The 11,589-nt window shown below is 37.6% G+C and overlaps 1 protein-coding gene across 4 annotated transcripts in view; it reads left to right on the top strand.

Annotated features, from left to right (window-relative positions):
- Positions 1–13: 13 nt before the first annotated feature.
- The window catches only part of AP3S1 (adaptor related protein complex 3 sigma 1 subunit), a 29,160-nt gene continuing 17,584 nt past the window's right edge, over positions 14–11,589 (top strand). For 3 of the 4 annotated variants that reach the window (XM_046905430.1, XM_046905432.1, XM_046905431.1), the window contains exons 1-3: positions 14–165; positions 2,691–2,782; positions 4,775–4,886. In XM_046905430.1, coding sequence (XP_046761386.1) covers positions 97–165; positions 2,691–2,782; positions 4,775–4,886 — 273 coding nt within the window. In that variant the 5' untranslated portion in view covers positions 14–96. The remainder of the gene's footprint in view (positions 166–2,690; positions 2,783–4,774; positions 4,887–11,589) is intronic. The other variant, NM_001006586.2, reaches the window with a different exon arrangement.

Here is an 11,589-nt window from a genome sequence, read left to right as displayed (position 1 = left end):
CTCCCCGTCACGTGACGGGGGCGAGGCGTGTCACGCGCCGCCGGGGCCGTTCCGTCGCTCAGGGCTGCGGCTCGCGGCAGCGCCGCCGGCCCCACCATGATCAAAGCCATCCTCATCTTCAACAACCACGGCAAGCCGCGGCTCTCCAAGTTCTACCAGCGCTATGTATGGGTGGGCCGCGCCGCGCCGCGCCGGGCGGGGCGGGGCGGGGCGGTCACGGGGAGGGTCGCGTCCGGAGGCGCTCGGGGTTCGCAGCCCCGCGCTGTGTGAGGAGGGCCGGTTCCCGGGGCGCGGGGCTGCGGGGCTCGAGGGCTGCTGCCCGGCGGGAGGGTTCCTTGAGGAACGGCAGCTTTCAGGCCGTTCTTTGCCGTTTTTTCGTCCTGCTCTCTGGTAGTAGCCCTGTGGTGGTCCTGAGGATGGAAGAAAGCCTCGCTCAGAGGTAGACTGCGCTCCCAGATGTGTAGGGATTCGCAGCCCCAGGCCCTGCGGCTCCTTTCGGCCTCGCGGTCTCCGACGCCGCGCTGTGACCCTGCGCTGAGGCAGAGGTGCGAGGCAATGAGTTTTCAGGGCACACCACGGCAGTCGTTAGTAAGCACGGCCCTTTGCTTTGTAAGCTTCGGGAGCGCTAGGAAAGTACAGGCGATGTGGGGAAAAAATAAGCAGTGAATTCTACATATGTGTTCTTTTACATGGGAGAAGTCACAGTGGGGCAGCTCTGAAAATGCAACGTAAGGGCTGGGTCTGAGTGAAAGGAAACTGCAGCCGCAGGGAATCTGAGGAATATATATATAGCAATGCTTGACTTAATTCAAGGATGGGAGCTTTTTAAACGATGCTTTAATCATGCACTGCTTTTCGTAGCAAACAGGCTAAGCTATGCTTGGATTTCCCTCGGTGTTAAAATCCAAGAAAGCAATGGATGCTTCCCAGAGTTGTGTACGCAAATAGTTCTTTTTTCAGTTGCAAATAGTTCTTTTTTTTTTTTTTTTTTTTTTTTTTGTATCTGTGGCCAGTTACTTGCAGTTTTGGCCATTACAAAACCCGTATTTACTCTTACTGGATGGAATGGTTCTTACTTTGCGTGCCTCAGGGTTAAAATGATGGCTGTGGCTCTTCAGTTTGTACTCCAAGGCTTGTAATTAAAGGCCTGTAACTGATACAGTTGATTACAACGGATGACTGAATTTAATCCCCTCTCCTCAGAGAGTCAGTACTCAGAAATTCTCTTGTATGTCTGTAAACCATTTTCATCTTTCTCAACTATCCTGTGTTACCAAGCTGCCATCTCTCTTTTACCATTCCTAATTTTAAAGTTCAAATGTTGGTAAGCAATACCCCTGTGTGCATATCTGTGTATTTCTGGGTAACCTTGCAGGACTTCAGTGACTTACTGAAGAAGTCTTACCCCTTCCCCAACCAATCAGTGTAGATGTAACAGTTAATTAAAGAGTATTAATGAAATATCCTGGCAAGGTATGCAACTCCATCACTAATGAGAAGCAGTTCAATTCCATTCTTGTTTTCCATTGAAATGTAAATATCTTTTTTGTGTCTTTTGATACTGCTGTGCATTTGCAGATTCCTAAGTTTGAGAAGGAGAAGCAGGGGGAGGAAAGGAGTATATGACGAGAATAACAGGTTTCTTGTGTGAATTTCACTTCCCCTCAGCTTCTTGCATAGTTGGAATTAGAACAAATTCTCAATACATAAACATATAAAGAGATCACTTTGTAGTTTTGAAAACGTGAATCAGAAGTGAAACGTAAGAAATAATGTCATTATTCTTCTCCAGAATTAGTTGCTTGTTGTTTACAACCTTGTCTCAATTATCCCTTTGTGTGTAGTTGTACATTTCATAATGTATATCTGTGGCCATTTCAAAGTTCAAAATAAGTTTCCGAACAACTTTGAGAATAAGGACAGGATACAAGTTAATTTCAATAGCTGTCTTGCTTTCTTAAGGAAAGAAGACCCATTCTCTCTTCCCAGGTAACACAGAAAGCATAGAAGAGGAAACTGAGATTACCATAGTGGAAGATAGCAGGCACACTTTTGGGAAATGAGTCCACTCGTACAGATGAGCAGCAAAAGCTAATGTGGAGGAATGATGGACAGGTGCAGTGGGGATTCAAGAAGGGTCCAGTGAAGTCAAACTTAGAAGTGATAATCAGTAAGAAAAAAGAGAGGTAGCAGCTTAGCAGAAGATATTGTTCACAAACCCGTTCACAGTGTATTTCTGAGACTTGTGTTAAGTGGGATTTTTTTTTTAGCTCCACCCCTGGTACTTTTTGCCAAATAACGTGTGCAGGTTCTTTCAAAGGATGTCTGTAGCTGTTCAGCTTAGAGCGGAGATAGGAAAACTGAATACTTCAGAGTACATCTTTTTTTATTGAAGAAACTAATTTGAAATGTTGATATCTGAAGAATTTTCTTAAAAATGGACAGATTTTTTTCACAATAATTTCTTTCGTGGTAATGTATTCTGCAACTTGTATAAATGTCTTTTTTTAATTGTAGATGTTGAAGTGACTTAGAAACAGTATACAGCTTGTTACTTGGCACATTTAAGGCATCAGGAGTGGATAGTTACGGGATACTCTTATGCTTTATGTTCTGTTTACGTGCTGTGGGTGCTGTGCATTGATGGTTAATCCATTTCGCTTGATAGGAAAATGCATTTTCTTTTATAGAGTGAAGATACACAGCAACAAATTATCAGGGAAACCTTCCACTTAGTATCCAAACGTGATGAAAATGTCTGTAATTTTCTAGAAGGAGGCTTGTAAGTATCAGCCTTAAAATAAATGTTCAATACTTGCAAATATTTCTGTTGATAGTAGCATACTTGTTCTTACAGTTGTAATGCAAATGCCACATGGCTTGAGATATTTGACACACTAGCAATAGTATTATATTGATACCAGGTATATTTTTTTTACTAGTTTGAATATACATATATATTTATTTATAGATTTGTATGTATCAAAATAGCTTAGCAAATAAGGCATATTTTTTTTTCTAGTGGAACAGACACAGTGCTGTATCTGGTCTTACAAGTGGTTCAAACACAAGATGTGGAAGGAAAACACAGATGATATCTAACCAGGCTTGTGCTCCTAGAATTTGAGTGCACAATATCTGGCTGTAGGATTCCTCAGCCTTTCTGTTAGGGCTCAGGCTTGCTGCATAACCTAGGAAGAAAATGTTTTTGAAATGTGTTACCGAAGCTTTCATCAGGAATTTTTATTACTGTATGTGGAGCAGGGTTTGAGGAAAGCCATACTTGTTGTATCCTCTGTCTTTAGAAGACATGTATCAAATATTCTTTCATGAATCATGTCGGATTTTTTTTTTAAATGTGGTCTTAATTGAAGTGAACAGGAGGAATCCTTAAGTGGAAAAGTGTTGTTTTGAAATAGTAGTCATCAAGACCGAACAGTTACATTGCCACCTGCTAGGAAAAGGAGTTCATAGTTGACAGAGAAAGCTCATGATTTTCAATATAAACATAGAGACTGTCTTAGTCTAAATGTTCTAACGATGGAAAATTTCTAATTGAAATTCTAATTGAAAGTTAATATGTTAATGTAACTTTATGCAGAGTCACAGTTAAATACTCAGTTGTACTGTGCCAGCTGTGATTTCTTTGTCCTAGCCTGGATGATCCCTGATGATTTTAATAAAATGCTTTTCTTTCATCTGCTCAACTTTTCATGCATTTGTTAGATTCTTGGAAATGATTGTAAGCAAGAAATGCGCTGACTTGAAAGCTGTAAGATAAGTAAGCTGTTTGGAGCCTTCTTAAAAAGCTGGGCAACAAAAAGAAGCTAGACAGAGGATGCAAGTCTGGTTTTTTTTTTTTTTTAATGACAGAGATCACTTATTTTACTTGCTGAAATTGAAAGAATTTAGGTAGTTTGACCTGGTATAAAATCAAGGGAGAATTATGAGACGTGTAGCCATGTAGGACCAGGCTACAGAGTACTTCAATTTTATTTTAGCAGACTTTCTGTTGTTCAGAGTGAATGTTGATGAACTGAAGAATACCTGTTAATGATGTATGTATCTTCTTCAGGAAGACTATAGCAAAAGAGTGGAAGGAAATAACTGTTTAGACATCTTTTCTTCGTGTTTAGTAACTTGATGATTAGTGAGCCACAGAAGGAAGATTATTTTTGTAGACTTTAACATTGCTTCACAAACTACTGACTGTAGTTCTGTCTTATTTTTCATGATATCAGACATCTTATACTACATTGATGATTATGTTGGCCATAACCCCAGTTTAAGGGTTTTTCTGTAGTCTGAATGCCAGTCTGCACTGTAGATTTCTTCTAATCTTCCTGCTCTCCTGAGGAAGGCAGGGAATGATTTTTCAGCTTGTGTTCTCTTAAGCTATAAAGCACGTTTATATTTGTACAGTGCCTGCTAGTGTGTAATGGAAGTTTGTTTTTTGGATGAACCTGCGCAATCATTTTGAATTGATTATAATATAATGGTGTGTGTATCAATTAATATGTAATGTAATTAATATCCATATGGATAACAATAACTATGCTGATGTGGAAAATGTAACTTGGGCTGTCTTGTTGCTTTGTTTTCTTTCATTGTAATTGTAGTATAGGTTTGATTTTTAAATAGTAGTAAATAGTTTGATTTTTGAAAAGCTGTAGCCAGTCATTAACAGTAAGAATCCTTTTAACAGAAATAACTGGGGTTTTGCTCAGCATGTCCTTAGGGGCTAACTATGTTTTGTATTTTCTTTCCCATTTAGATTAATAGGGGGATCTGATAACAAACTAATTTACCGACACTATGCCACCTTGTATTTTGTGTTTTGTGTGGATTCTTCAGAAAGTGAGCTTGGCATTTTAGACCTGATACAAGTAAGTAAGTTTGTTTACTTTTTTTTTTTAAGTAAATTGATTTCTAAGTAGTTTGGAACTTCAATATTTAGCCTTGTCTTGTATAATATTTGTAATGAAGGAGGCTTTCATACTATGGATACACCCAGTGCAGAGTATTTTTCTTGAACTGTAATTTGCTGGACTTTCTTTGAATAAGTGATTTTCCAGGTTTGTGATACAGTAAGGGAATAGTTCATTTGGAAGCTACTGAGCAATCTTCAGTCACTTTTTTGCTGCAGCTTTGCAAGGCCTTGTTTTGTCTGCAAGTCAAGATGATGCAGTTCAAACATTTGCCAAGACAATGTTAGATGATGAGAACTTAGATACATAAAGCTGTTTGTACGTTTATGTGTGTGTCTGTGTATTCACTACAGATAGGTAACAAATTTAAAGCATCCAGAACCTGTTAGGATGCAACTTTTCAAAAGAACCATGGTGGTTTAAGAGTTTTTATTCAGCTGTGCCTTAAAAATTATTCTAAATGCTCTTCTACACGTGCATTCTATCACTACATCAGTGAGTTTTCAACTTAAAATTTGTTAATAAGTAATTTCACTAATTATTATTACTGTATTCAGTGGTGTGAACCACATAATTGTTTCTCACCCTGAAGTAGCATATGTCATCACATAAAATTGGGTGTTAGGGATGTGATTCGCTTTCTATTAAATCTTTTAAAACTTGATTTGGTACTGATAAATTTATTCATGTAATTGAGCTATGTATACTTGTGTTTACAGCTGCACTGTATACATGTGTTTAGGATATTATAACCTTTAAAAGCTTATGTGTCAAGAAAATTGTTTTATTACTTGATTAAAATCTGTGGTATCCCGAGACATGGGCATGTATGTAATGTTACTGTGAACCTTAGAGACCTCGTGGTTCCCTGCAAACTTTTCTTGGAGCTGAATATTTTCTTGTAGTCATCTACAAGTGTTCAGAACAACTCTTTGGTGTGAGGTGCTCTTCTGGACTGTAAATCCATATAATCTTTCCAAGTGGGCTTGTGGAGTGCAAGAGAAGAAACTGTTTTTCTAGATGCTTATATCATCTTTATTCACATAAACATTCTGAATTATGGGATTTACTGAGTGTCCAAAGTGGCCATATGCACTTTTGATTTCTTGTCTGTTGATTGCTTTGCATGAACTCATTTATGAACTGAGGAAAGAAGCATGTTAATGTTTCATGTGACTTAGGAATGTTTTTTTGATAAAGGGCTTATTTGTGAGTATCTCCTGTTGAATCAGATAATAAGGACAGGAAAGACTATCTGAGTCAGTCTGTCTGACTTGCTGTGTTTTACAGGGCCATTATGCAGATTCAACTAGCATTTTATTTGTTATGGTATACTAAAAGTGACAGATCAGTAGCTTTCAATAATTTCCAGTTAAATAGTGTAACCTAATTTTACTTTAAGGTGCTCAAGCAAGTTTCTGCAGCTTTGTACTACGTATAAATGTAGTGCCCTCAAACTCTCTGAATTAAGTAGTGCATAAACTTTAAACTGTGTTACTTCTTATGCCACAAGTTCTTGGATGGATTTCTATCACTTGATCTATATATTTCACATTTTTTTTTCCATTAAGATCCAGTGCTACATTACATGCAAGTGTAACTACTTGAATAAAGCAAAAATAATATAAATAGTATTTCTGTTTATAGCAATACTTGATCTTTTTTTCTGAACACAAGGATTTTCTTTTTAAATACAGTCTCACCAGAGTACCTGCAGCTGTTCAGTGTTCCCATTTCTCTAGATCATTATATTTCAGCCATATGATTGTAGTAGGAAGTACACACAGATTAATTTAACATTTTTAATTTCCATTCTTGCTCAAAATCTATTTAATCCTCTTAGCAATACCAATCAGAGTTAAATGGATATTACTGTGGAAAAGCACCCTCAAAAAATTTATTATTCCATCTCAACCCCATGTGCAGTACAGACCAGCAGTATATACATGTACACTTGCATGTACTCAAGTAGACTAGCACTGTTTTTGTGTTCAGAAGTGCTGAAGCATTTTCATGTGTCTTTGTTTACTACAGTTCGGAGGCAGTAGAGATAACAGTAAGCCAGCTTAAACAACCTCAGCTACATCCGCTTTTCTTTAGAGGTGCTCCAGTCCTGTCCCTTCTCTGGACCTGCTCCAGCAGCTGTATGTCTTTCATTTTCTTGGAGTCCCAGGCTCGGATGCATTACTCCTAACTTGGCCTCACAAGGGCAGAGCAGAAGGAAATAGTCACCACCCTTGCCCTGCTGACTACCCCTATTTTGTTGCAGCCCAGATAGTTACCCTTCCAAGCACAAAAGCTGGCTCATGTTCAGCTTTTCATCCAGCAGAACCCTAAGTTCTTTAATCTGCTTTCAATGAATTCTTCGCCCAGTCTGTACACGTACTGCCATGACCAACTGCAGCACTTTGCACTTGGTGATCTTAAATCTCATTTTAGGTTCATGTGGGCCCAGTTTTCAAACTTTGAATGGCATCCCTTCATTTTCTTGTATGAACCTACACCACTCAGCTTGATGTCATCAGCAAACTTGAGGAATGTGCACTCGATCCCACTGTCTGTGTTATTGGTAAAGGTGTTGAAGAACACTGGTTGCAAAATGGATACCTGGGGTGAAAAGCTCCGTGAAGTTGCCTATAACCGTGGAAGATACTGTTGCTTGCTAAGATACCTATGGGAAATACTGTGCAGTTCACTTTGAAACATGGTTTTCTTTATTCTCAAGGATAGATAATCCTGATCGGACATGCTTTTATGTTAGTAAAGGGGAAGACATGTAGCTGAGAAACTTACTATGGTAAAAAACCCAACAAAAACCAAGAAGCATAACATCAACCAGCCATACAAAAAATGTAGCTAGTACTCAGCGCTGGTAGTCTGTTTGAGAGTTGGGTAGAAAGGAGAGAGTAGGAGCTAAGAATGAAAAGAACATGTTGCTTGATGTTTTTTAAAAATAACATACTGATAATACAGCAGGTAAATTGGTAGATATTCTTGAAAACTAACTTTTGTTTTCACTAATAGGCATTCTCTGTAGCAGCCGTGGATAGCTGTAATTTACATATATTAAAGGAAAGATGGGACATCAGTGTATATGTGGGAAAATACAGTGTCTTCAGGTGCTTGAAGTGAAATGTGAATGATGGCTTACTACAGGTCATCCTCAAAGAAGAAGAAGAAAAAACAGCTTTTTTTATTGTAGGACTATTATGTTCTAAACCAGTTGGAGTTTCAGGAAGCTTTTGAGCAGGGTAGTACACTCTATAAGGAAATGCAATTAATTATACGTTGAAGTATTTAGAAATAAGTGGGACCTTCTTGATATTGGTTATGCTTACTGTTTTTACTACATTTTTGCACATATTTTTTTTTTGTTGATATTTTATGTTATCTAACATCAAATGCATATAATTAATTAGATATTATACCTTTTCTGCCAGTTTACTTATGTTCCAAGTATTAATCTATATTTTATTCCCCTTTCTTATTATTTGCCTGATTGAGAAATGAGGTCTACGTAGTAAAAGTGATCTTGGTTTTGATATAATAATAAGCACAAGGAACTCTTTGATTCTGTTGTTTTTCATATATAAATTATATATATTATTTCAAAAATGAAACTCAAGGGGGAGCTAGACAGTCATTGTGAATTCACTGGTACACACTCAATGATCTGCTCTACATTTGTCATTCATTTATCTTTCTTTTCCCCTTATTGTCCAATAATGTCACAAGGTACATTTGAACTGTTTTTTTTCTCTTTCCCTGGAACAATTGGTGTGTTTTCTCTTCTGATTATTTTGATCAACAAGACTGCAGTATATGAGATATTTACCAAACTACTTAATTTCTGGCAATGCTTGCTACTGTGTGCAATTCATTTAATTCTCAACTAAAACTGTAATGAAAGCAAAGTGGCTCTTATTTTATCTACATCAGTTATTTAAAATTGTCTTAAAAGAGATTGAGAGATGTTAGTGTAAAAAAAAAAAAAAAATCTAGTTTCCCTTGTAGATCAAAGTTATTAAATACTAATAATTCATTGTAGATTCATACCTTATCAGTGTTGGCATTATGCTGAATGAACCAGGGTTTCTTTAGCAATTCCTTAGCTGGTGGAGACAATCTGGGTTGTGCTCAGTGGAAGCTGATTTTCCTTTTACCAAAAAACATTTAGTGTGTTAATGCATTGCAGGGAGAGATTTGTGAGTTCTTTCACTGTGTTGTCACTGTGCAGTGGGTGAAGGTGTAGAAGCAATCATCGTAACTATGAATCAAGTTTTTCTCATGGGGGAAGCCCAAGAAAGGAAAGTAAAACTTCAGTATTGATGACATGTGGGCATGCATGTTGCTGTTAAATACACATATCTGTGGGGCCTTTAGAGAGTTTTTCATGTGTAATATTGCTTTTCAGGGCAGTAGATGAATGTCAAAGTCAGAATATGTAAATTCATGCTGAAACTGGCAAGTTTATGGGGAATATTCTTTTCAAAAACAGTCTAAAAGTACTGGCTCTTAAAATTAAATCTTTTGGGTAAAAGTTGGGTTTACACTCTTCTCAATCTTCTTCCTGCAGCTGATATCAAGTGCTGTCCTTGTATCCACACTCTTCTAATGTGCAGGGAAAGTAAGAGAACATCTCTAGTTATTTGTTTTGCTGCAATTAGTTGCGAGCTGTATAGTTTATTCTGCTTAATATATAATCTTTTTTTATTTGCTTGCCTCCCTTGTTTACAGTTCATATAAGAGTTATTATCACAACCAATTAACACCTACTTGAAAAAAAATCTGCTACGTTTAGCTTCAGTAAAATTTAATATAAACCTATTCACTTTGTTGATTAACTGTTGTCAGTGGCCTTTACTATCTTGAGTCTGCCTATGAAAATACTGTGTTCCTAGTTTAAGTTATTCACCGATTATTTGGCATTAAAGAATACTTTTTGTTTTAAATGTATGAAGCATCATTTAGATTTTGTCTTTAGTGGCGGTACTAATTAGCAATGGCAGAGTGTGCTACTCTTTTTAAGTGTAAGCAAGGTATGAAACTAAGGGATTGGAAATAGAAGTGACCTTTTTTGTTTTGTAAGGTAGACAGCTGGAAATGACCGATGTCAAAAAGCACATTTCTCTGAGTCCGTAGACATAAGTTTGTATCTGTAAAGACAGACCTTCTGTCCACCTTTTGGCAGCAGAATGTATCAGCAGAAATTCTGATTTCTCCAGGGCTAAATAATTAGAAATAAGGTGAGATTAATCAATTCATCAATATGTCAGTCAATAAATTGACAAGACAGAGAGTCAAAACCAGGAGTTTAACATCTTCTGTATTCTTGCTTTTGGATCTGAGCTTAGAATTGCAAAAAAAAAAAAAAAAAAATTAATTGCAGTGACAACTTAAGAAATAATATTAAATGCATAGTGTGACAGAAACAACAACAACAAAACCCAACAACCTTGAAATATATAAAACTACATTTACAATTTCATGGAATTGGCAGTTTATTTACTGATAGTCACTGATGAATGATCTGCAAATTCTTAGAGATGGTCTTTCCCATTCTGAAGACCCTAAACTCTCAAGCTCAAGCATATGCTTCAACTGGAGTTCTTGCCACATCTCATTTAAATCAACAAGAGTTGTCCTTTGCCTAGAGGAAACTGTACTTATATCTCTGTAAGACCTGGGTCTCTCTGTCAGTACACACTGCAGTCACATAGTGAATGACCTTCAGGAGTTATGGAGTGCAAGTGTGGTCAGTTTTTCATTGTCTGGCCAGGTTGGAAGCTGGAATGATCTTAGTGGCTTACCTAGCATGCTTACTAAGGATTCAGTTAAGGAGATATCAGAGCAGAGTAACGTATGGTCCAGATATGGTAACATATCTGGTAAAGATTGTCAGTGTTTGTACTTGAGCAGCTGCTTGGAATTTTCTGCCCTGCAAATATACATTCTCAATTCAGAGATGAGTTATTTGCCTGGGTAAAACTGCTGAACCTTTCTGAGTTCAAGTGGTGGTATTCCTGAAAGGATCTTCAGGTATGTTATCACAACAGCTGCCTCTTACCTTGTTCCCTTCTGAATTCAGCAAGTCTGAACAACATTAAAGCTGCTGAACTGTTCCCAGAAATCATAATGCTGACAAACCTATATAACGCTAACACCTTGCATTAGATGTGTGTCTTTGTGTAGCAAGGTTAACTGTAGCCTACTTCACTGGGATGTGCCTGCCATATAGTAATGGTTGCATTCCCAGGAAGTATCAAGGAAAATTTGGAATGATAGCTGAGAAAATTGTAGCATAGACTATGTTACTGTTGTAGTTTAACTTAGCGGGTGGCTGATAGCCACACAGTCATTCACCATCCCCACCTTCTTAAAGGGGTGGGGGAGAAAACTGGGAGGGGGGGAAAGGGGAAAGTAGAACTCACGAGTTGAGATAGAACTATTTACGAAGACAGAGAAAAGGAGAAGAATAATAGTTATGGCTATATATATATATCTATATATATCTATCTATCTATATCTATATCTATATATATATGAATGTATATAACAAGTGATGTCCAAGCAATTGCTTACCACCCCCTGACCAATGTTTAGCTTGCCTTCTGAGCAGCAGAAGAGAAAAAAATCATCCCACCCTTTCCAAAACGCCTTC

This window comes from Gallus gallus, chromosome Z (genome assembly GCF_016699485.2).
Source record: "Gallus gallus isolate bGalGal1 chromosome Z, bGalGal1.mat.broiler.GRCg7b, whole genome shotgun sequence".
NCBI lineage: Eukaryota > Metazoa > Chordata > Aves > Galliformes > Phasianidae > Gallus > Gallus gallus.
Note: the sequence above shows the minus strand (reverse complement) of the source record. Positions and strands in the feature narration are given on the sequence as shown.